Source organism: Bos grunniens, chromosome 4 (assembly GCF_055505025.1).
Source record: "Bos grunniens cultivar Pamir isolate PY7600 chromosome 4, Bosgru_T2T1.0, whole genome shotgun sequence".
Classification (NCBI taxonomy): domain Eukaryota; kingdom Metazoa; phylum Chordata; class Mammalia; order Artiodactyla; family Bovidae; genus Bos; species Bos grunniens.
Window position 1 is genome coordinate 86652401 of NC_141168.1, and position 26977 is coordinate 86679377.

Consider the following 26977-nt stretch of genomic DNA (forward strand, 5'->3'; position numbering starts at 1 on the left):
GGAGGGAGGAGGGAGGAGGGTTCAGGATGGGGAACACATGTATACCTGTGGCGGATTCATTTTGATATTTGGCAAAACTAATACAATTATGTAAAGTTTAAAAATAAAATAAAATTAAAAAAAAATAAAAGTAAACCAACTATAGCTTCTTAATGTTACTTGAATGAATCTCACCAAACTTAATTTTGAGCAAAAGATATTAGAGTTAACATAACCCATACTTTATTCTATATTCATACCATGCATAGTATCAGGCAATCATGGTTCGTGGTACTTAAAGATGATGGTGGTACCTTTGGGAAGAAGCAAGGGTAGACAGGGATAGAACAAGAGTACTGGCAATGTTCCATTTCCTAACACCCATAATGTTACATAGGAGTATTCACTTTGTGATAATCCTTATTTTTACCCCTTTTCTGTATATGGATTTCAATGAAAAGTTCTTAAAAACTTCATCATAGGGCATGTGAGAAAAGCAATAGATTATGTAATGGAGATCAGGACTTGGGGAAGAGAGGGTAGAAAAAGATGCGGTAGTTACATTAGCTCAGGTTAAAAATGGTCCCTAACCAAGATTCAGGGGCCACAATTAACCTTCCAGCTAAAACCAAAAAAAAAAAAAAAGCAAAAGCAGACCCTGAGCCTTTCTCCTGAATTGGAGCTGAAGGAGATCGAAATCTCACTAATTTCCACACACTGCTCTTTTCTCTGTGCCTTGCCTCCACACTCTTCATTCTTAGTCTAGGAAATATTGTTCCTTTCTGCACCTCCTCAGTGCTGAAAATTTCAGCCATAAGATGTAGACTCTAGATAGGGAAACAGGAAAACGTGTAATGAGACCTCAGAAGTGTTAGCCGTGCTAACTTCTCAGGAGAACTGGAGAGGTCTTTATACCATCTTAACCCTAAAAAAACCGCAATGTTCTTTCAATAGCTTTTCTAGAACACTCACTTTCCCTTGCACCTGAGGAACTTAGCCAGTATTCTTCCCTGTATGAGACAGCATTTCAGACATCTAGATGGTGCTGTGCCTCAGCAACCACTCTCAGGTGGTAAATAACCTTGGAAATGCTTCGGCAATTGTGTTCCTAATCAGTAGGTAAATTAATTACACATAGCCAAGAGTTCATTTTTATTCTTTCCTGTCTTCCTGCTGCATGATGTTTGTAAAGGATTCTGTTGGCTCCAGCCAGAGGATTTTGATTTCTTCACCACTTGACCCCTAATAAGGTCTTTCAAGGGAAAAGCCATTTTCTGTCTTCTCACCTAGGTCTTTATTTCAATCCATCAAAAGAGTTCACGGAAATTTCAGTGATGGCCTGGTTGTAAAATTGGAGCCACGTTGCTGCTGGTAGCTCTTGCAATCTTTATTAGCATTTATGGACGTGAACCCAGGCAGTGGCAGTTATATTCCCATTATTGACAGCCTGTTAAGAGCTACATTGGACTTCTGTCTGAAAGGAAAAAATAAAGAACTGATTTAATTTCCTCCTGCCATTGACCTGTAGTATTTATAAGGTATCGTCCTGCCTCGTCTCTATGAAACGGACCCTAGGAGGGCTGGTCACCTTGGTATGAAACTTCCAGAATAAATCCATTTGAAACTGGGACCAGAACTAACTGGATAATGAGCTAAACTGAGAAATTAGTCTCCTGATTCGAGGCCAGATCAGGTTTCCTCTGAAACGTGAAGACCTGATTTTGAGACACTAGCGCAGTGAAGTAGATTTTGGAGAAAGATTCTTAATCTTTGTGGAAAAAAAAAAAAAAACTCCGCTATCTTTCCAATTCTTCCCCAACCCCTTTAGTTTTTTTCATGCTGTTACCACAACAACAGAGGTGATTTATCTTTCCATTTTGAATGATGCTTAGTTCCCTTGGGGAAATTCAACTCGAGAAATAGGAAACTCACTCTAAAGAACAGTACAGCTCATCTCCAGAGAACCATACTTCCAGATCACTGGACTTGAACTATTTCCCAGGTGAGTCATTTGACTTAGAAGCGACTCTGAATGCATCAGGAAGGTGACAGGATCGATACTCTCACACTGCTCCATCACTTGAAGTCACTCTAGCAACACCTGAGAAAGAGCTAGGTTTTCCTACCTGCCTCCTCACTACCCAAGTCAGTCGTGTTTGGATCAGCATTCAGGTACAGGAAGATTCTCCCTTGTGGAATATTTGACAGATACAGTTTACCTTTTTCTTCTAGGTTCCCCTTTCATTCTTTTTCCTTCTAGTATAGACATAGCAAGAGCTTCCCAAGGGGTGCAGTGGTAAAGAATCCACCTGCCATTGCAGGCGGCTCAAGAGATCCGAGTTCAAGCTCAGGGTTGGGAAGATCCCCTAGAGGAGGAAATGGCAACCCACTACAGTATTCTTGCCTGGAGAATCCCATGGACAGAGGAGCCTGGCAGGCTACAGCCCAGGGGATTCTCCAGGCAAGATTCTCTCAGATCTCAAAGAGTCAGACATGACTGAGGGACTAATACGCACACACAGTAGCTCTTTATTCCAAACTACAGATCAGGACACTTCTGCTGACAATGGGTTTGTTACATATTTAATGAGACAGATTTAATAAGAGGGAAATTTATATTAAAAAATTCCACCAAACGACTGTTTACCACCCACTTACCAAGCACTTGTGATAATATTTGCAGCAGTATCATTTTCCTTATTTATTTACTTTGCAAGCTGTTCTGCCTGACCTGGCCCAATTATTCATTATACTTTTTAACTTTATAATTTATTTTTATAAAAATAATAAATGTACATAATTTTTATGTGACTTTGACAAAGCTCATAAGAAAGAGCAATAGTCTCTTGTCACCCTTTCCCAAGTCAGTTTGTCCAATAATTTACTTTGAATCTCTTGATACTGTCTTCCTTCTACTTTCTCTTTCTCTCTTCCTACAACATCTCTTGATTGAATGCTGAAATTCCATAGAATCTTCTCATATCTTTATTTTCTTCTTTCCTTCTGAGCATTTTGGTCAAACTTTGAGAATTCTTTCAAATTTAACTTTCAATCCTTATACTGAATTTCTATTTTCTGCTCTCAATTCCAAAAGTTCATTCTTGCTCTCTGAATGTTCCTTTTTAAGAATAGACTGTAGTTATCTCCTAGATGCAGCATCTTTTCTTACCTCTCTGAGCTCATTATTATTATAAAGTTTTCATCTTTTGCTCCCTGCATTGTCTCTATTGATGCCAAATTTCCTTTTCTGGTTGTTTGTCTTTCAGGTTGGAAGTTTACTCAAATATCTGGTGTTCCTTGATTGTTAATGTATATTTTCCTTTTTTTATTATTGTATTTTGAATAGGTGTTATAATCATGTGCTTCAAAATGCAAAAATATAAATATAAAAGAATTCAGTAAAAATTTCCCACCCATCTTTGCCATGCATCTGCCCACTTCCCATCTCTTGCCATTGGTAACCACTATCCTTGGGCATCCTCCCAGAGGTCCTTTATGCACAAAAGAACTGTAGAAGCCACATTTCCCAGCCACTCTTGAAGTTGGGTGTGACCCTGTAACTAATTTCTAGTCGATAAATGTGAACAGAAACACGTGCCACTCCCAGGTTTATACTTTTAGGAAGCAGGTTCAACTACTTCATACTCTTTTTCTCCTTTCACTGGGTGGATGCTGATGAGAAGGAGGCCCTAGGAACTGGTACAGCTTCAAGAGGGAAGGGACATGAGTTCCTGAATCAGCGTGTGGAGGAGAGATGCCCATGGACCAAGACCTTGGCCTGCTGCACGAGGGAGACATAAACTCCATTGTATTTGAATGCTTACATAATTTGGATCTATTTATCCACACACTCAAGCCTACCCTAACTAATAAAATTTGTCTACGCATCACAGAGACATCAGCCACATTCTCTACATTTAAGGAAAGAGTAAAAGTCAGCAGTGTGAAATAGTAGGCACAGAATCAACCAGAGAAGGTGGCATAAAAACGGCAGCAGATGTTGGCAAGAGACATGATGAGCAGCAGCTGGAAGAGCGGAACCAGACACGCCTAGAGAGCTGCTGCTCTTCAGTTCAGTTCAGTCTCCCAGTTGTGTCCAACTCTTTGCGATCCCATGAATCGCAGCACACCAGGCCTCCCTGTCCATCACCAACTCCCGGAGTTCACTCAAACTCATGTGCATCAAGTCGGTGGTACCATCCAGCCATCTCATCCTCTGTCGTCCCCTTCTCCTCCTGCCCCCAATCCCTCCCAGCATCAGAGTCTTTTCCAATGAGTCAACTCTTTGCATGAGGTGGCCAAAGTATTGGAGTTTCAGTTTTAGCATCAGTCCTTCCAATGAACACCCAGGACTGATCTCCTTGCAGTCCAAGGGATTCTCAAGAGTCTTCTCCAACACCAAGGTTCAAAAGCATCAATTCTTCAGTGCTCAGCTTTTCTTCACAGTCCAACTCTCCAGCTATAAGAGACAGTGTTGAGGGTACCAGTCCTGTACAGTTAAGAACAAACTTTAAAGCAATTACATAGTTTCTGCATATGGTAGGTGTCTTCAGAATATTCAGGTTGTGTGTAGATAGACAGATAGATAGGAGTATGTTATACATGGGGCTTCCCCAGTGGCTCAGTGGTAAAGAATCTGCTTGCAATGCAGGAGCCACAGGAGACATGGGTTCAATCCTTGGGTCAGGAAGATCCCTTGGAGGAGGGCATGGAAATCCACTTCAGTATTCTTGCCTGGAGAATCCCATGGACAGAGGAGCCTGGTGGGCTATAGTCCATAAGGTCACAAAGAGTCAGACATGACTGAAGTGACTTAGCATGCATGCTGTATATAGATGGCTTGCAAATATGTAGTCAGAATGATTATCCTCCAAAACATGAAAATACTACAGTTGAAGGATTATGGATGAGTGTTTTTTTTCCATCTGAATCATCTAAACTGTTTAAAAGAAAAATACCATCCATTTATGGTGAAAATATTTTTTCTTGACTTTGAAGGAGACAAAAAAAAATCTTCCTTTTAATTATATACTTCCATGAGAATATTTAATTTCTATGCATTCAATAAATAATACAGATGTGGTTCAAAGTTCTGTCCAATTCCTATTTGGAGTTTTTCAAGAAATGAATATTTATATACCACACAGACTATGACTGGATGTTTGCCGTTCCCCAGTTCCCCAGTTCCCCAGTTACGTAATCAGCTCCTTTGAAGGCAGACGCTATATTGTACTCATGGATTGTCACTGGCACTTGGCACATAGGAGGCATTAAGGAATGTTAAGTGAATGAATTTATGAATGCTTGAGTATTCCAGTAGCTTTTAATATGTAAATTCAATGGTAATTGATAAATTATCTCAGCCTTGGAATCTTGTTCCCTGTTATTTCAGTTCTGCTAAGTGTATGATATAAAGTCATTGACTGATCATACTTAAGACACCTAAACAGTGTTCTTTTCTTTTTCTTTTACTTTACACATTACAGCTCCATTCATCGCAAATAAAGGTGTAGATAGCATTGTCAAGTTTGACACTTTTGGAGATGGCATGGGACAATACAACGTGTTCAACTTCCAGTATGTGGGTGGCAAGTATTCCTACCTGAAGGTTGGTCATTGGTCAGAAACCTTATCACTAGATGTTGACTCTATCCACTGGTCCCGGAACTCAATGCCCACTTCCCAGTGCAGCGACCCTTGTGCACCCAACGAAATGAAGAATATGCAACCAGGGGATGTCTGCTGCTGGATCTGCATCCCTTGCGAGCCCTACGAATACCTGGCTGATGAGTTTACCTGTATGGATTGTGGCCTTGGGCAGTGGCCCACTGCAGACCTATCTGGCTGCTTTGACCTTCCTGAGGACTACATCAGGTGGGAAGACGCCTGGGCCATTGGTCCAGTCACCATCGCCTGCCTGGGTTTTATGTGCACATGCATGGTTGTGACTGTTTTTATCAAGCACAACAACACACCCTTGGTCAAAGCATCAGGCCGGGAGCTCTGCTACATCCTGTTGTTTGGAGTTGGCCTGTCCTATTGCATGACGTTCTTCTTCATTTCCAAGCCGTCACCAGTCATCTGCGCCTTGCGCCGACTGGGGCTGGGGACCTCCTTCGCTGTCTGTTACTCAGCCCTGCTGACCAAAACAAACTGCATTGCCCGCATCTTTGATGGGGTAAAGAATGGCGCTCAGAGGCCAAAATTCATCAGCCCGAGTTCTCAGGTGTTCATCTGCCTGGGTCTGATACTGGTGCAGATCGTGGTCGTGTCTGTGTGGCTCATCCTGGAGGCTCCAGGCACCAGGCGGCACACCCTTCCAGAGAAGCGGGAAACAGTCATCCTAAAGTGCAACGTCAAAGATTCCAGCATGTTGATCTCACTTACCTACGACGTAGTCCTGGTCATCTTATGCACTGTGTATGCCTTCAAAACGCGGAAGTGCCCAGAAAATTTCAACGAGGCCAAGTTCATTGGTTTTACCATGTACACCACGTGCATCATCTGGTTGGCCTTCCTCCCTATATTTTATGTGACATCAAGTGACTACAGAGTAAGTCTTGGAATGGTTTCTCCTTTTCCTTCTTGTATCCTTCTACTGTTTTGTTATGTAGAATTTACAATAGACTCCCTTTATCTCAGCAATCAGGTAGCTAAATAACAATGCTATGATGAACTGCCATGTTGCATATGGAAATTAATTCACTGTGTTTTAAAAGCATTTAATTAGTGCTTACTATGTGGAAAACATTGTGCTAGGCACAGAAAGGAAGATACATGTATAGGGCATGGTCATTCAAACAATTTATAATCTGGTGGGAGAAAAGTATAATACGCACATACACCTTTAAAACTTTTAATTAAATTTAAAAAGTGAGTGACGAGAGAATAAGACTTAACCACTAGAAATCTAATGAGAATACTTTAAATTAGACACAAGAGGACCGGGCTACCATAGATCGATCTGTAAGTTAAAGCAGACTTGCAATATTAAGCCAGAATCAGTTTAAAGACCTAAAAACTCTCACTTGAGTTTCAGATAAGCATCATTATTTCTCTAAAATGGGTTAAAATACAATGTTTACTTATTGTACTCTTCCTACAACTTTAGTTCCTGTAGGCATGGTATATATATGTAATCCTTGAATTAGTTAAAAATTTTACTGTCTATATTCAGGCAATCTAATTACGTCATTATTCATATAGTCTTCAGTGATATTTAGTTCAAAGTTCTGGGCTTCAATATAATTATCATCTTTTCTGAAAGAAACTGATTCATCATTCCATCAAAACTTTTCAAATTGTTGAAATGATCCATCAGTTGCTCTTGCATTTAAAATTGTAATTTTAGTATCTTCCAATGAATGAGTATGAGTGAGTATAGGAATTTTTCCCTCTTAAAGCAATCGGTTTTTATTTTCTACATTTCTTAAGTCATCATAAAGTTTTCCAGAGGCATTATGGTTTCCTTGTTACACTGTGATTTCACCAAATAAAGTGCCTCTGTAGGTTAGAATAGTCTCCAAAACTTTTGTTTATCAGCAGTTCCTATGTTGCCAACCTCTTGAATATTGCAGCTCAAAAATAAGACAAAGCTACTTACAGCAACAGATCAAGAGACTGGCAAAGCTTAGTGTGTCTAGTTTATTAAATTATCCACCACCATATGACTGAAACCTCTGGACTACCATAAAGGAAGAATAAGAAAAATGAAGAATATATATTCAGTGTTGGGGTAACAGTCAGGCTTTCTAAGACTATCTATAAAAATTTTTGAAAATCTGTCAAAGGAAAAAACATCAGAACTAAATCAGAGGTCAGAATTAAAATCAAAGGCCAGATTATATGCAGCACAAGTTTTGAGTGTGGGGATTAAATGGAGAATTACAGTTCATGTATTTTAATACCCCTGATTCTATCTTTTATTTTTCAGTACACATCACCCTCTTAAAGACCTGTAAGGATTTTTTTTTCCAGTTCTTAGGTAGCCATCTTTAGTAGTTAGGACTTGGGGTATTGGGACTGCAAAATGGTTATTACACTGTTAATTATTTCAGCCTCATGATTTGAAACTATTCTTTCTCAGAAAAGCTAATTTTAAAAAATAGCAGAAAATACTACTTAGAAGGAAATTTAATTTCATTGAATGAACTAGCATTTATTTCTAAAGATGACTTTTCCCCCCTTTAACATGATAGCAGTATCATGATTAAATGAAATTAACTGAAGCCCCAAAGTTTCACATGACAGAAGTTACTAGAGAAATGCAGCAGAGAGTGTAAAATGCAATAAAGTTGAGTGTTTTGAGGTGTGTGCTAATTAAGGCAACAAATCACACAGAGATCATCTGAGGTCTCACTTATCCTTACAATAATGCCAACCCTGAATTTACAAGAGAACTGAGAAGGTACACCAGAGCTTCCAACACAGTGGTTCTCATCTCAACTGCACATTGAATCAACTGGGTAGCTTTGAAAAAATACTGATACCTGGAGCAGAGCCCCAGAAATTCTGATTTAATTGGCCTGATCTGTGGCCTGAACTTCAGGATCTGTCAAAGCTCCCCAAGTGACTCTCACTTAAAGCCACGATTAAAAATTGCTGCTCTAATGAATCACATGCTCTTCTCATCTCATAGATAGCTTTAGTGTGGCCTGCATTGTTCTGAAATTCTTTGAAATATCTGTCAAAGTTAGAAAACTGAGAAATTTTATATAGCTATCCAGATTCTTGGCTCCTCTTAACCAAGTGAAACTTGTGAACCCTAATTCCTACATGCAACAATTAGCTGGTTGAGTAGTGTTCGTGTATCTAGACAGAACTCTCACTCCTGTTGCCCACAATCCCACCAACCCCTGAATTCTTACACTTGGTTTCCTTCATGTATGAAGTATTGGAACTCGGCCCCTTGTTTTAGACTGAGTTTTTAAATTTCTCAGAGGTAAACCATGTGGCTCAGATAGAATCAGCAGCACTAGAAAAGTACCCATTAATCTAATCAGTCAACAAGGTTTATGACTCAGTACTTTGCCACCCACTGGGAGTTACACATAAATATAAAGTACCTTTCCAGTCTTCAAAAAGCTTATACTCCAGTTGGGAAAAAATAACAAGAATGAATGAATTCAAGATTAATGCAGAATAGTTTATAATTAAATTACTGATACAAACTCTTAAATGCCTACTTGTTTCAAAAAAAGAGTTGGATCAGTAAGAGCTTGGTCTTTCTAGGAATACTCCTGCTTAAAAAGGTGAGATTTCACCCTGGACCTTCGTTGGAAAGTGCAGTTAAGGTAGTTAGAGAATGTAAGGCTTACAGGGAATATTCTTGAAGCAAAATAGAAATGAACCAAGAAAATATGGTAATATCGGTTGTTCTCAAGTGGGAGGTAAGGGGAGTCTGGTAAGAAACTCATGGGAACTGGCAATTTGGTCAGATTTATACCAGGTAAAAGAATTCATTTAAATAATGTTTAAGGGCTTTGAGGTCTTGTGATTTTTTTTTTTTAATTTTTCTTGTTTTCTTTTGGTTGGTTGTTTGCTTGGGCAAAAAAAATAACGTAATTAAGGTAAGAGGGAAAGAAAGGAACTGACTCTACCTGATCGACCTCCAAGACCTTACTCTGCTAAATGCTTTGCATACTTGAGCTCACTTACTCTCATTGGCACCCTGGAAAGCAAATTTCATTATCCATTGGAAAGATGAGTAAACAGACTCAGAGGATAATTAACTTCCCAGGTGGCACAGTTAAGAAATAGTAGGACAAGATTTTTGGATCCAAATCCGTGCCTTTCATGCTACACCACAAACTTATCTGTTCTTAATAGAAGGAATACATTTGTAGGAGTAAAGCCTAAAACAAGCAAGACTAATTGATTCTATAAGAGGCATCAAGACAAAGCAAGCAAAAACTTGGGTAAGAATCCAAAAATGTGAAGAATCTTTGAGGAATACCCAGACCATCTCCTTCTTTACTGCAACATAACCATCCTAGATAGTGTAAAGAAACAAACACTGAGTCATCGGGGATTCAATACATAGTGTACACGGTGTAAATAAAAAATTAGGCCACGTTTGGGTGGAAAGTTTTCCATAAAAAATTAAAATGGTAATTACTAAGTATTTTGTTCAGTCATGTTTTCCAAAAGTATTTGAGCCTTTATCATGGGCCTTGGAGATGCAGCAATTAACATAGGCCAGCCTCTCCTTTTTATAAATTACAGTCTAGTAGGGAACAAGAGGAGATAGAGATGGAGAGTGAGGAATGAACAAATGAAAAGTCGGGATAACTCCTGCAGGGGTGAGTGCTGTGATGGAAGGGAGAGGGGGTATGCTACTTCCCAAGCTTTAAGGTGTATACACCTGGGAATATTGCTGAACATTTTGATTCAGTGAGAAGGGATGAGGCCCAAGATTCTGGATTTCTAGCAAGCTCTTAAGTGATGGAGATGCTGCTGGGTAAAGGACTGTACTTCAGGTTTCAAGGTGCTAGATTCTTTTCTGGGGTTGGGACAGGCAAAGTACTTAATCCAGGCAGAGACTTGGGGGTGACTTTAGAATTTTTTTTACAAGATTTAAGTACTTGCAAAGAAATTTCAGTGTTCCCACGTTGAATATTTGAAGACTTAAAGAAATGTATCACATCTCGTTCTTTCAAAAAAAATCTTTGCCACCCCTCCTAGTACCCATTTCATAATACTCTACTGAAAGATGGAAAAGCCAGACAGGGGAATTCCACACACTAGACAGACGAAGCAGTAAGCACAAATGCCTCTAGGCAAAAATGTCATAGCAAAGAAAGGTGTATCTGGCTACGGTTTAATGCGTAGATGGAAATGTGATTTTATATGAGAAGTAGGCAGGGCATGGGGGGATAGACCACTTAGGACTTCATAGCACATAGCAAGAAGTTTAGATTTTGTTCTATATGGAAAAAGAAACCACTGAAATTCACTTTTAAGCAGAACAGTTTAGTGATCTCACATTTTAGAAAAAAAAAAAAAATTCAATCTGCTGAAGACACTATATGACAGAAAGGCAAAAGCAGGAGAGGGGAGAGTGGTTAGGTATTGTAGTAGGTGTTCCAGTTGGAGCTGATGGTGACTGGAGCCAAGGGTAGGATGTCAGTGAAGGAGACAGAACCTGTCAGGAACTGTGAAGAGTTTTTAAACCATCCCGCAGTCTAACAGGTGAGTCCACCACAGTTTCTGGGATGCTGACAGAAGACACGAGACTCCTGATTCAGAGACAAAGGACTTTATCACTCACGGCCACCACTGTAGCCAGAACATCAGCATTGGTGTAGGCTTCCCAGTTTCCACTGGCAACGCAGAGTGGGCTGGTGACCCCTGCACACACAGTCATCAGGACAAGATCAGTGTTAGTGACCTTTCACCTTCTCTTTGAATCTGCCCAGCACTGTTACCTGTCTTATCCTTTTTTTAAAAGGTGGGTATTGTGTTCATCATAGGCTTTTAGCAAGAATTTTTTAAGAAACGTTGCAATAAAATGTCATTGACTTCTGAGTTTGGGATGCCTCCTTAAATCTCCCTCTCAAGCAAGTGCCTCACTTGTCTCATTCTGATCCCAGCCCTAACCTCTCCCTAACGGGTCTGGGTAGGATGGTGACTTGGTTGTTTGTAACCAACAGAGCATAAATATTTGAGTTCTTACTTCCCCAAAGTTTCCCAGCATACTGGGTCTGGTGCATACAGTTGGCAGCTCCCCCTGGGGACGGGGAGACTTTCACCCAGTCCTTCCTGTCTTCTTAAGGCAGCTGCAGTCAGGATGGAGAGTAAGGGAAGAAGCAGGCAGCAGGCAAATCTGCGTGCCAGGAAGGAAAGCACCTTTGCTCTGTGTTTCAAGAATGTAGAGCTATGCATGGTTCAAGTGAATGAAGATCCAATGTTTCTGAGCACCCAGAACCTTGAACTGAATGGCAAGATCATCATTATTGTCACTGTTCAACTTTGGGGACCACTTGACTCAGGAGGCCAGAGCCAGGTAGCTATCTGCCTAGGGAATGTTGTTTGTGTATTTCAGCTTATTTGGCACTGACTCACATAGACAGCAACATTTTTAAAGGCATCCGTCCCAACTCAGGGCATCTGCTATCTCAACACGATGACATCGCTTAGTGTCTTGCCTGGTTTTAGCATAGAGCTAGGCAAGTGTTCCAGCGCTGCAGCCGACTGTAAGAATCTCTCTAGATTTCCTCACATCAGTTTCTCATTCTTTGGTGTGGCACTTTTGTCAGCATTTTAAACACAATGCAGGTCAGTAAAAGCCCCAATACTAGTCAGTGCCTCATCTATGGTCTTCCAAAGCATTATTCTGTTTCAGGGAAATCTCATAGAAAGGACCAAAGCTCCTTTTCTGCAGCCCAGTTTCCACTGTAAAAAAGCTGAGACCTTTGTCATCTTGGAATGGATCTAAGTTTGGCAGGAGAGACTACAGCAGGGGATGAGCCATAAGGGGCTCAGCTGTTGCCATTCCTCCTTCACAAGCAATAGTCATCTGCCTCCCTCATCTTCCAGGGGAGGCAGGCAAAGTCCCAGTGATTCACCTTGTCTCTGCAAGGTTTCTCTTTTCATGGTCAGCGTAGTCACATGTCCCTGCATCTTTTGTGTGAAAAAGAGTGGAACTTTCTGCCCATCAAGGACCCGAATCAGAATAGGGAGGAAATCCACCCCATGCCCACAGGAGAGTCAGCAGCGATCTCAGTACTGGTCCAGCAGCTCTATCTAAACCCACTTCCTGGTACTCAGCCTGTGACCCCATCCCTCAAATCTTCTTCATTGATGGCAATAAAGTGGAGCACTATTTATTGCTTGGATGACCACATAGTTTGGTCAACCTGTTTGCTACAGATTCTCTGGACTTCTCTCGAGGCCTGTTAATCAGCCCACATTTCCTCTTTGAGAAAACCTTTCCAATCTCACTGTCACAGCTGTCAAAGACCATAAAGTCTGGATTTTACTCAACTTATTCTAATTTACCATGCTAGCCTGCCACAGTCTTGTGGACGCTGACAAAAAGGACTTTATAAGTCAAAGCAATAGCAGTAGCTGGAAATCTAGCATTGGCTCTGGTTCCCTGAGCCCTACTTTCTGCAGACTAGGCAAAGGGGACTGTAACCACCGCATAGTCAGTGGTGGCATTACCCGGAGGAACTGTGAGATTAGGGAACCCGAGTCTTCTCTAATGGATGATATGCTGGTCCCTTGTTTCACAGACACTATCTCCATCTCTTAAGGCTCTTTGCAATAAAAATCTCTTGAAAAGAAAGTTTGGAACAAAGGCAGTCAGAGCCGCTGCTTGAAAGATATAGAAGCCCAAGAGATCATAGAGGATTATCTTCCAAAAGAACAAATACTACTTGCTATTGGACTGGAAGTGTGGGTGTAAGAGAAATGGAAAAATTGAGGATGACTCTCAGGTTTGGGGCTGCACAGTTGGGTGGCATTTGGTGCCACTTAAATGGAGACACTTGGAGGAAAGGATCAAGTTCTGCTTACAGATTCATTCTGATTTGCCTACTACATATCCACAACGATACGCCAAGACAGCAGTTGAGTGTATAGGTTTGGAAGCCCAGAGGATAAGCTGGAAGTAGTACTACATGTGTGAATATCATCCACACAGGAAGTACTTATACCCTGGAACTCAATGAGATGGTGAAGGGAAGAGTGTCCAAAACTGAGTTCTGAGACACTCCAGCACTTAGAGCTCAGGTAGAAGAGAAAAAAGTTAGCAAACTGAGTTAGTAACCCAGATGAGGAACTGTCCGTGAGGGAAGAATGTATCCAGGAAATGGTTAACCATGTCAGGCGTTGCTAGGAGCTTGAGGAAGATGAAAACAGAGCAGCGTGAACTGGGAATGTTCAAAGATACAGGACAAATAATTATATGTAAGTGCAGACTTTTTATAGTGTGATTTATAGAAGGAATTTGGCAACTGAAACTATGAGGCTGATACTTGGGTTTTGAAAAAAAATTAAGAAGTACCTTTTAATTTTGCAGCATAAACTGTGACCAAAACGCACCTTTAGTTTTGCCTCCCATTGTTCCCTTAGTAGTGAGTGAGAGTAATCACCCCCCAGCCCTGGATGGAAATCCCAGTGAAGAGAACAAAAACACAGGGTGTTCACCACATAAGGCACCGTGTTAGTGTTGGGACGAACGACAGGCGACCATGCTCAAGAGGTCCATGACTTTGTGCGCCCTTAGGTAACATAAGGTCCTACAATAATGTTCAGTGGGAAACAGTCTGTTAGGAAATTCAAATGCCTTGCCCATGTAATTATCAAAACCATATCCTGACTTAACATTCAATCTTATTTTCTCCTGCAGTCTGGCCTGCCTTCAAGCGGTAGCAGTTGGTTTCCCCTTTCTCCCAGCTCATAGTCCCCAGTCCACCAGCTGCTCTCCCCTCAGCTCTGGTTAAAGAGTAATAAGGAAGAAGTAGATCAGTTCTTATGTAACAGGATGGCTTTATGATCTTTGAGTCCCCAGTGGCTAAAGACACATCCTTGGGATAATCTGGAAGATGATTAAAGGATGTTTTCATGTGATTATCAGAAATTTCCTGCTGTTTTTTTTTTTTTTTTTTCTTGCAGGTCCTTGAGTGAGTTGGCTGGCAATTTTCTACTCTAAGTTGTCACACTTAGGCCCAGAACATCCAGCTGTTCCCCCTCCAGCCTCCTTCCCATGCTGGGAAAGACTCCAGGCCCCTCCACATGGCCCTTAGATTCCCCCCAATGGTTCTCTATCCCGTGGCTCATCTTGTCCAGCATCCCACTCACATAGCCTCTGCTTTGATAAATTCTTAAGGGCTATTTCAACACATTCACAAGTCTCCTTGCTGTGGTACAAAAGTAACTGGCCATTTCTCACCTAGGAATCAGGCTCCCAGTCAGAGCATCTTCCCTCCACAGAAAAAGCGTCAGACCTTCTGTGAATGGCCACACCAATGCCCTTCTCTCTAGACTTTAAGTGAGGAGATGGGTACAATCCCCCTATAGTAGAGAGGATGTGGAATTCACAATACAACTTTGTGCAAGCTCTTCTCACAAAAGCCTTCCTCCTCCTCTCCTTGTAATGTCTTAAAACGTGTGATGAGTTTCACATTTATAGAAGTGTTTTTAGAAAAGGTTTAGAAAATGTGCACATTTGAACCTGTCTCACCCTCATGGGATAAGTGATCCCTCTCATACCGGCACCACAGTCAGATCCGAGGCAGGGAGAACACAGTTCTAATAACATGTTTTATATATCTATGTAAAACAATTGTGCTAGTAATGGGCTTGCTATGAATAACATAGTTATGATTGATCAAGGCTTTTCCATCATGGAATTAGATAGTAGACTTTTCTGAGAAGTTAAAGGAGCCTGAAATCAGGGACCAAGTTGGAGAGCACTGGAGTGGTTAGGGGAGCAGAAGCTTTAAGACAGTGAGGAGAGATTTACTTTCAGCAATTAAAGTAAAGGCAGATTCTGAAGAGTTATGAAATACATGTAACCTGATTTTTTAAAAAATCAGAAACAGGAAGAAATCTTCTGAAACTATGTGGCTCTTCTAGTTAATTGTTCAGTCTTCAGTTTTCCTTGATTATAGAAGAAGGTCAGACACTTTGGGGCATGAGAAATTATTGCTATCTGGTAATAGCATTGCCTTAAGAAAAAGGAAAAAGAACTCTAAAATGACTCTAGGATTTACCATAGCTACTCTGAGTAGAAACTGATAGAAGAAATAATTAATTGCCATTTTTCATACTAAGAGTGATTAAATATGTAGAATCTAATTTAGGATTTTCCAGAAAAATTTATGGGAGGTGAAGCCAGGACAAATGAGAAGATCAGAGAAGATGAAGAGTGGAGGCAAGAGAATAAAAAGAGGAGATGATAAAACCCAGTTCTGAGGTTTGCTTTCAGGGATAAAGGGAAAATTCTTTCTTTGAAAGAAAGGGAAACGAAGATGGACTAGTGAGTATCTGATGTATCAAAATTCCAGAGAGATGCTAATGAAATGCTTAAGAGTCGGTACCTAGAAGAAAATTGACACTGTCCCCCACTATTGAGTAAGGAAACCAAGAGCAGATAGGCAGCACCCCCAGCATGAAAGAGAGACAGAAATATGAAACAGGATCAAATTTGTTCTTAATATAGTATACCTTAAACAAGCCAAGTTGATTAACTCAAACCATCAGACATCGAGTCACTCCATCACTTAGTACTTAGTACTGATATTTTACTACTTAAGATTCTGACTTCAGTAGCTCTGCAGAAGTATCTTTTATACAAATATACTGAAGAAAACAAACAAAGCAAGAAAGTCCATGGGAAGTCTTGGCAAGCCTTGAGGAACACCCATCACAAAGAGTGTTTGCTTACAAATCCTCAGCAATGGTTCCCTGTGGATCCCAGGCTCAGAAGATTCAACATAATTGCTGTATTGGTTTGGCTAGAATAAGAATAGAACTGTAGATGATCTGGTTTTTTCAGTTTGCTCTATTTTTTAGCTCTTCAGTTGACCACTGTATTGGATTTATAGTCAAGATACCTAACTAGGCAACCTTTTCTTGTAGGTGCAGACAACTACCATGTGCATCTCTGTTAGCCTGAGTGGCTTCGTGGTCCTGGGATGTCTGTTTGCACCTAAGGTGCACATCATCCTGTTTCAACCCCAGAAGAATGTGGTCACGCACAGGCTGCACTTGAACAGGTTCAGTGTCAGTGGAACTGGGACCACATATTCTCAGTGTAAGTATGGCACTTGACACGGACCCCTTCAAACATAGCATTGTGGTAGGGAGCAGGCTGGGAGGGGGAACAGTAGACATAGAAACGGACAACACATGTCTGCCCATAATCAATCTCAATTCAGTTTTAAAAAGTGCTGGTTAATCACTGTGTGCCCGGTGCTGTGCTGGCTGCTAACAATACAATGACAATGGAAGAGGGCAAGTTCCTGTATTCAGTCTAGCTGAGATGACAGATATTAAACCCACGACCACAACTGGGATTTTTAAGGATGTTGTGGACTCAGACAACCAAATTTCTAGTCCAACCAGGTCAATAGTGAACCGTGAGCACATCACTTTACTGCTTCCTCCCCTAGGTGGTCTAGAGGGCTGGACTAGATTGGTGCTCTATAAAGTGTGTTTTGTGTCACATAGATGCTGAAGGTGCTTCATAAAAAGTAAAAGAGGAAGATAATCAAATAAGACGGAAAATGCAGCAACCTAAATACCCACTTGGAAGTTCAAAGTACGTCCTTTGACATGAGCACGTTAAAGGTTCTAAGAATCTCTACAGCAAGGAAACCTGTTTCATTCTGTTATTTACAGTTTCTTAAAAGTATCTAACCACAAGAAAACCAACTCACATCCCTTGGAATACACCTTGGAAAATTTGGACTAGATCTACCTCCTATTACAAAGACACAATGTTTTTTCAGCTAACAACCAGCTGAGAAGGCAATGTGAAGTGAAAGATACCAGGTAACTCCCAATCAGAATTCTCTCTCCTCTTGGCCTGCAAGTCTCTGAAACTATCCTTAGAGAAGCATTTAATTCTTTAGAGTCATCCAAAGCACAAATGTACCTAAAGGGGACAACCTTTTAAGCCATTTTCAGCTAATCTGTGGTATGAAGTAGGAGAAATTCACTGACAGAAGGATGAAGAAGGGAAAGTGTGGGGGCGAAGGGCTGAAAGTGACAGAGACAAATGACTACTTCACAATTTTGCCCCAAGCCGATTAGAAAGAAAACTTCAAAATAGCTCAGCATCACAGAGTGAGCAATCGCATTAGTGCCCCAGTTTCTTCAACAACATATAGAATTTTATAGTGCAGTCCTTTCCCTCGCAAACAAAGGGAAGACTGAGAGCTGCCAGCACCTTTCAGGGACGCGCTGAGTATACCACTCCTCCCCAGTCTCAGCTGCTATAGAGATGGACACCTTATTTATTTTCGGCTCAATTTCCAGGTGTCACAATGGCTGAGTCCCAGGACCTGGTAAAACCTGTGACATCATTTTCCATGTGTCCAACTCTCTGTGACCCCATGGACTATACAGCCCACCAGGCTCCTCTATCCATGGGATTTTGCAGGCAAGAATACTGGAGTGGGTAGCCATTCCCTTCTCCGGAGGATATTCCCAACTCAGGGATTGAACCTGGGTCTCCTGCATTGCAGGCAGAGTCCTTACTGTCTGAGCCACAAAGAAACATGCTTATGTCTTGAGCAAACAAATCTCTTGTCTAGCAGCCAAACTATAACAGCTAATCCAGACAAGAAAAAGCTAGCATGTAATAACTAATAAAAACAAAAACAGTAATGGAGCTAAGAGGAACTATCATTTATTGTTTCCTTTGTGCTGGGCATTGTGCTAAATACTTCACACATGTGTGCACGCATGATATAGCTTATTTAACGCTCACAACTCTAGGAGATAAAGAAACCTATCCGAGGGCACACATATTGAAAGTGGCAGAACCAGAACTTAGAGACAGTTTCTCCGATTTCCCAAACCAGGGCACCACACCACTGCATGCTGCTACTTGAAACAGGAAATTTCCCATGGACAAGGTACTTGGTAGGCTTTGGAGGGAAAACAAAAGAAAGGTTACCCTAGGCTGTGCAGCATGATTTACCTCTGGGTGAAGAGAGTCTTGTTGAAAGCTTAGAACTCTTAGTTGTTATTAAAACAAGTTGTCAAAATCCCCAAGTCTTTCACAGACATTTTTCAAATCTCATATGTCCAAACTAAAGTAATTTAGAAATGGTGGCATTTTCTGATGCATAGACTAGGAATTAATAAATTCCTGAAGAGGTAACAAAGGCATTTTACCCTATCAAGTCTCTCCTCAGAATTTCAGAAACATCCATTGACACAAAAGCAATGCGATGCAGCTGCCACGGCTATGCTCCAGCTGTCACTGTGTCTAATCTGCTAGCGGCCCAGCCAGTACTTCAACACAGACGTCTACCAGCCCAGCAGTTTAGGACTGCTTTGTCACTCAATGAAATTTCATTTTTTATCTTTTAAAAAGTCTAAATTTAGACCTCATTTTCCCCATGACTTTCCTCTAATTAATCCAAATTAATTAAGTGGCATTAAAGTAACAAATAAGATAAATTTTGACTTCCCTGGTGGCTCAGACAGTAAAGCGTCTGCCTATAATGTGGGAGACTCGGGTTTGATCCCTAGGTCGGGAAGATCTCCTGGAGAAGGAAATGGCAACCCACTCCAGTATTCTTGCCTGGAAAATCCTATGGACAGAGGAGCCTGGTAGGCTACAGTCCATGGGGTCGCTAAGAGTTGGACACTATTGAGCGACTTCAATGTCTGTCTGTCTTTCTTTCTAAAGTAACAAAGTGAAGTACTTTTGTTATGTTCTAGGCAATTTCAAAGTGCATAAGTAACAAATCCATTGATTTTTTACTTATAATTCTTTGTCTTTTGCTCACAATAGTTTTATATTTATGGGCTCATTTTATCCCATGAATACTGGATATAATGAGTTCTATTTTATAGCAAGAAAATAAGAGACGTTATTTCACAAGGATTCAAGTATTGACAATGGATTTTCTGATTTGTGATTAGTATCCTTCCCATTTTAATACATTGGAACCATTGCCATGAAATTCATTCAATTATTAAATGCTTGAATGCCTTCCATACACCAGAAATTTCTAAGCACCTGTTGTACACAATGAATAGGATAGAATCCCTGGTCCCAGGAAGCTTAGTGTCTAGGGTAGTGTTTTTCATGCTATAGAATGTAATCCATGAATGGGTCATGAAATTGATTTAGTAGCTTTGACCAGCATTTTTTAAAAGAAAATATAAAGTATCTTAGAGTGCATCACATGTAATAGGGTAAATAGCATTTCGTGAAGTTTGCTCAAGTTTATATATGGATACCAGGTTCAGGTAAAACATCTATTTCTATGAATTGCCATTAAAGAAATTTGAAAGCCATTGATCTATGGAATCTAGTTATAGGTATAAACATGCTGCTGCTGCTGCTAAGTTGAGTCAGTCGTGTCCGACTCTGTGCAACCCCATAGACGGCAGCCCGCCAGGCTCCACCATCCCTGGGATTCTCCAGGCAAGAACACTGGAGTGGGTTGCCATTTCCTTCTCCAAGGCATGAAAGTGAAACGTGAAAGTGAAGTCGCTCAGTCGTGTCTGACTCTTAGCGACCCCATGGACTGTAGCCCACCAGGCTCCTCCATTCATGGGATTCTCCAGGCAAGAGTACTGGAGTGGGGTGCCATTGCCTTCTCCGATAAACATGCTACTGACCCACTATGGTGAAAATTTGAGCAATTGGTTTAACATCTCAGTGCCTGTTTCCTCAATTATAGATTCAGTTCAATTAATATTCATTTCACTCCTAAATACTGGGAAGTATGTTTTTTAAGTAATCAAGAAAAAATCCTTAAACTGTTCTGAGTTCATTAAGTAAAGCATATGCTTTTCTTACATTGTACATAATTTGTATTCTCCTGGTGAGTATTCGCAAGCATGTTATTCCATCGGGTTATTGCTACAATGTTGCTGCTGACTTTCTGACTTACTTCCTTCAGAGGTAAAAACAAAAACCCCATGTATGGATGAGAGTCAGCTGGTATAGCAACAAAGTTGCCCCCACAGAGACACATTTAGTTATCTATTCCCACATAACAAACTTCCCCCAAAATTTAGTGGTTTAAAAGAACGCCCTTTTATTATGTCTCTTGGTTTTGTGGGTCAGGAATTCAGGCAGGGCTGGACTGAGCAGTCCGTCTGCCCTACGAGGGCTTTACTGGGGTCCTTCTGTGCTGTCGGCTGAGACTGAGCTAATCTGGAGAGAACACAGTGGTTCACTCTCTCATATGGCAAACTGGTGGAACACCTCTCCATGTGGGACCTGGAAAGCATGACAGACCCTACCCTAATTCAAGGGGAGGGATGAAGACCCCACTTCTCAGAGAATGTGTGGCCATTTCCATCATGCTACACCCTCCAAATCCTATATCCATCCAGCACTGTACTCTTAGCAGAGATTAAGTGACATGACACACGCAATACCTAGAACTCACCTTGACTGAAAGGTGTGGCCACATTAACTTGCAGTTAATTCTCTGGCAAGAGAATAGCAGAGATACCACATCCCTCCACTTTGGAGTGTAAGTGAGCTCCCTGACAGCAGCTAAGGTGGTTGATAGTAGAAAGAGTATCAGTTATTGGGTTTTAAAAGCTGGGCAGTTGCTCCAAAAAGATACAAAAGAATGGCCAAACTCAGAAGCAGGCATGGAAGAAAGAACATGGTTAAGGACATCCTGGAAGATCCACAATCTGAGAAGTGTTTACATATTACTGTATATAAGAGAGAACAATTTTAGTTGCATCTGATTAACTATATTCAGAATAATAAAAATAAAGGAAACAGTAACTTTTTCCCACTAAATGTGCCCATAGGCTAAGTGTTCCCAATATTTATGTATTTAAAAACACACACACACACACACACACACATTTGAAATGGAGGTTCCCAGACCCTGTCTCCAGAACCTTTGTATCATGGATTCTTGGTAAAGGCCAGAAATCTGGTCCATAACAGATACTCCAGCTGGTTCAATAGAAATGGTCAAGGAAAACATTTTGAGAACCTCGGCTGAAGGCAACCCGTCTACTTCATCCACTGCTATCAGTGAAGAGCAGAGAGCATCCTTTATATGAGTCTCAAAGAGGAAGGAGGCCCTGGGTTCAGAGAAGGAGAGCTGTTTTGAAGTCCTGTCCTTTGCTTCGTGATGCCAAGAGCTACATCTCAGCACAGTTATTTCCCCACCACCCTCAGAACACTCAAAGGAAGGTATTTCTTTCATAGAAGCATCAGGCCCCTCAAAAAAAAAAAAAATTACTAAAGGTGAAGGTAGGAACAGACATCCGATAGCAGTAGATCTCAGAGACCCTGATATCCTAAAGTCCTACTTGTAATGCTGTTCCCACACCCACACACATAAGCAAACAGCCTTCATATTTGGAAGAGGAAAAAAGAGGTCATTCTTTGTTTTGATCAGCTTTAGAAGCAAAGGATCTTCCCAGAGCTGATCCCCAAAGTAAGGCAATCAAGAACGTATGCTGAGAATCTTAATATCTGCAAATTGAATGATTTTTTAAAAATAAAAGCCTTTCCTTTCCCATTTCACCTGGCAGTGTCTTGTTCTACCAGCATGGGTGTACAGTGTAAGTGTACAGCTGTCCCCCTCAAAATGGCATCATTTTGAGGGGGACAAGCTGGGTGAACATGTAAGGTTTCACACCATAAAATCCTATAGGGCCTGTGCAGGTTAGAATGTTGTTGACACTGATATGAGTTTGCATCAGCATAGACTGAGGGGAGAAGAGAGAAATGGAGTGTGCCCAATAGTCTTCAGAGCTATTATGTACCCAGACATGGTCCTACGGGGATGTGTAGTTCTCTTGCTCATGGTGATCATTCAAATATATGTATGTCATTATCATTACGATCAGCCAAGAGGCTTCTGCTAACTAATGATGCCCAGATTTGGGTCCCAGAGGAGCCATGGGCATATGGAGATTGATTTTTTTCTGCCAAAACCTTATTCAGAAAGTCACTTGTTTAGGTGGTAATGTGTGAACAGCTCAATTAATAGAATTATTCATTATTACCAAGAATTTGCCCATTATAAAAAGAAAGCAGTAGTCTAAAAAGATCAAGGGAGGGACTTCCCTTGCAGTCCGGTGGTTAGGACTTCACCTTCCAAGGCAGAGGGTGCAAGTTCAATCCCGGGTTTGGGAGCTAATATCCCATATGCCTCAGGGCCAAAAAAACAAAACCAAAACAAAAGTGATATTGTAAAAAATTAAATAAAGACTTAAAAATGGCCCACATCAAGCAAAAGTCTTTTAATAAAACAAAATGGTAAAGGGAACAGTCTTCTAGCATCACAGCATAATGTGCCATGGATCTGTAGCAACAAAAAGTAACTGCATGAGGGCCAGATTTTGTACTTATCAGTGGTCAAGCTTTGAAGATACCCCAGTTGGCAGGGGCAAGCCACTGTTCAACTCTGAATAGCACTTTATAAAAGACAAAAAAGCACATAATACCAAGTTTCTTCTCTACACTGATAGTTCAGAAAAACAGTATAACATACCTGCACTTTACAGTTCAGGGAGTCTCATGACGACTGGCCAGCAAATTAGCAAGTTATTTGGCAACCCACACTGAAGTGACGGTCTTCTTCGCCACAGGCATAAGTATATTATAAACATAAATCCTGTCTGACCAATGTAGGAAGAGCCTAGAGTTTGCAGCAAGTTAAGCCATTTGCTTCGGGCAGAATACACCTAGTGCATCCAAATCAGATAGACGTCAATCCATTTTCCCTTAAGAAAGCCAAGTCCACAGCACTCCTGAAAACCTCTTTCTACTGCCTTTCTCTCCCTCATTGAGGAAGGAAGGACAGTCTCCAGCTATAATAGGTAACCCCATATACATCAGGGAACTGATGTTTAATACCTCTCCTTTTATTTGACATTTCCATTTACTTGTCTCACAACCACTCTTACACAGCCTTTAAATCACTTTCCCTTTACTTCTACTATCTTCCTAGGTTTTCCCCAAGTAACTATAGCCCACCTCCCTTAATACAGAGACTGGAGCTGCAAGGGATGATATGGATCATGTATTCTAACAAACACGTTTATAGATGAGAAAACCAAGGTCCCATCTATTAGGTACTTTATGGAATTTGATAACTGAAGTCATAGATAAAACTCTCAAAGGCGTCTCTGTGGCTCCTCTGGCCTCTCTGGAGTTTCTGCCTCGGTTCAGTTACAGAATTCATCTCAGAGACCATTCTGACAGTGAGAATCTTAGCATCTGCAAATTCAGTGATTTCTTTTTTTTAAGTTCAAAGCTTTCTCTTAAGCACAGCACATAACGTCATCTTGTTCTAACAGCATGGGTGCAGACTTGTGTTCCTCTCAAAAACCCGTGGCAAGGAGTTCAGCACCATAAATCACATCTCTGTGAAAGCCCTGTGATCCCCACACCCTGGCTGCACACAGACTAGGTGACGCGTTCCAAAAGGGCTGCCCACAAAGTTTCTTCGAAAACGAGATTTGATGAAGACAAAGGAATATAGTTAATGGTGACCCTCTCTAAATGTCTATGTCAGAGATATAACTTCTCCCATTAACATAGTTTTTTAAAAACCTCACTTTCTTGAATTAAATTACATTGTATAGTTTCTCTTCTGTATTGTATATTAGAATGGAACATAAACACAGCAGTTCAAAGAAAGTTCCTAAACCAGAGAATTTAGTATTGTATGAGAGATACTTATAGTCACATGCATTTCCATGTAACCCCAAATTTAATGATGCCTTTAAGAACAGGATACCATGTTCAGAACTATGCATATATGTCAATAAAAAAGAAAATATGTATTTAATCAAATACTGTCCATACACTGATTTCAGATGATCAATACCTTAAAACAAAGCAAAGGGTCTAACATCAATTTATTATATCCTATTTCATCTACTTCTTTTACATTTTAAGTGAAATTCTCTAGAGAACATCCATAAATGGAGATATCTGTATGCCTACAGCAGAAAAATGCCTCAGTTTAGTCGCTCAGTCATGTCCGACTCTTTGGGACCCCATGAATTGCAGCACACCAGGCCTCCCTGTCCATCACCAACTCCCGGAGTTCACCCAAACTCACGTCCATTGAGTCAGTGATGCCATCCAGCCATCTCATCCTCTGTCGTCCCCTTCTCCTCCTGCCCCTAATCCCTCCCAGCATCAGAGTCTTTTCCAGTGAGTCAACTCTTCGCATGAGGTGGCCAAAGGACTGGAGTTTCAGCTTTAGCATCATTCCTTCCAAAGAACACCCAGGACTGATCTCCTTTAGAATGGACTGGTTGGATCTCCTTGCAGTCCAAGGGACTCTCAAGAGTCTTCTCCAACACCACAGTTCAAAAGCATCAATTCTTTGGCGCTTAGCTTAACGCCTAATCATATGGAAAAACATTTTTTTTTTTTTTTAACATTTCTACCTCACCTGGAGTAATTGCAAAGGCTTTGGGAAAGGAAACACTAACCAAGTTAATGTGACCAATTTGATGGATAATACACACTTTGATTGAAGGAATTTTGTGCCCAGGCTCAGCTGTAGGCACTGTGGTCATGGATGAAACAGACAAAGTGTATACTCATGATGCTTGCGTTCTCATCAGGCAAGGTGGGGCATGGAGAAACCAGTACTCCACAATAACTCAGGTGTTGGTTGATAAGCAACGTGTAGAAAATAATAGGGAACTCAGGCAAATAAGGCAGATGGGGAAGAGAATCTGTTACTATTTTTATAAAATGGGAGGAAGTGATAAGGTGACACTGAGCAGAGTCATGAAGGAAATGAAAGAAGGGAGTTATACTGATATCTGGGGAAATGACATTCCACACATGGGAAACATGCAAAGGGCCAAAGAGGCAATGAGCCTATAGGTAAATGGTGAAAGGGAGAGGAGATGAGGACAAAGACGGAGCAGATCCTTTAGGACTCTGGAGGTCATTCATTGTAAGGACTTTTACTTTTCTACTGAAAGAACTGGGAAAACACTCGAAGGGTTTCATCAGAAGTGGCAAGACCCAACTTGAAAAGCATTGTTTTGGCTGTGTGGGCAGAATATAAGACAGGGAGCAGGCAGAGACCTACCTCATTCAGCAGGCTGCTGCCTAGCCCAGATGATGGCTTAAATCAGGGTGGTAGAGATGAAAGCCAATACCGTGAGCAGATGCTGGGGATAACTGGAAGACGAGGCTATCAGCATCAGCTTCACAAGAAAGAAGGACTAATACCTGATATTACTTCATTAGAGTTTAACACTTCCAGCTTTTGACTTGGATCCCTAGATGTAGTAGCACTTACAGCTCCTATTCGTTGTTTGAATTAATTGTTTTAAGTGAGTTTCTGATCTTAGCCTGAGAACACATTTGGATAGAAAAGAGGAAAAACAGATGTTTAGCAACTAAGAAGAGGGGAGAACAAAAAGTAAGTAGAACAGTACAAAAACTTCTTGAGTACTTTTATTTAGAGATTACTGTGCATCCAACTTTGGTATTTCTTGGGGGAGGGAAGAGAAGATAAAGGAACATAACTGGAAAGAAAATATGACAGCATTATGTGGCAAAATGGACTGAGGTATTAAGTTGAAGATCAAGTGGAATTTCTGTTGATAAGGTAATTAAGTTGTATCATGGGTTCTATTTTCTCTTTCCATGAATCTTGTCTCATAAGAAATCAATCACTAAATGAAGCAATCTTTGCTTTCTTAAGTTCTAATTCCACATTTGGAAACTAACTCTTGAGTTTATAGAAAATAATTTCCTCTTCAAACTACTGGTAACAGTTGAAGACATTTTGGTCATAAAGGGAAAATTAAATTATTAATAATGGATTCTCTGTCTCCTACTGAGAAATCTCAACATAGCAAGGCTACCAAATGGTTGGCTAGCAGTGTCACATCTGCCCAGACAGCATTATCAACACATGCACTTCTTTTGAAATGGGACCAAGGGGCCCTAGCACAAGTAAATTAAGGTGAAGAGTAAACCAGAAACAGGTCCAATAACAAAGCAGGAGGACAAGGCAACAGACAGTGGATGGAAACTGTATTCCATGACCATAGCAGTAAAATCTCTAAACAAGCAGACACACTGGGAGAAATTATTCGGGGTCACTGGGAGCAAGGAAATGGAACAGATGGAAACAGACTGGAATGTCTGTTCTGTTTAAATGTTTATTTTTTTCTAAGTCTGATGTATTACACAGAGTAACACACTGATTCTCAGGAATCAAGTCTCAGCCACTGAACTGACTAACAGACTTGGCATCCATAAGAATCTATTGAATAAATATGTTTAGCATTGATTGGGAGCCCAGTTACTCAGAAAAATTGGGTCATTTTC

General features: G+C 40.8%; 1 protein-coding gene across 1 annotated transcript in view; it reads left to right on the forward strand.

Annotated features, from left to right (window-relative positions):
• Window positions 1-26977, forward strand: part of GRM3 (glutamate metabotropic receptor 3) — a 246328-nt gene that overhangs the window by 214519 nt on the left and 4832 nt on the right. The window contains exons 4-5 of the mRNA XM_086397193.1: window positions 5466-6532; window positions 16567-16741. Coding sequence (XP_086253319.1) covers window positions 5466-6532; window positions 16567-16741 — 1242 coding nt within the window. The remainder of the gene's footprint in view (window positions 1-5465; window positions 6533-16566; window positions 16742-26977) is intronic.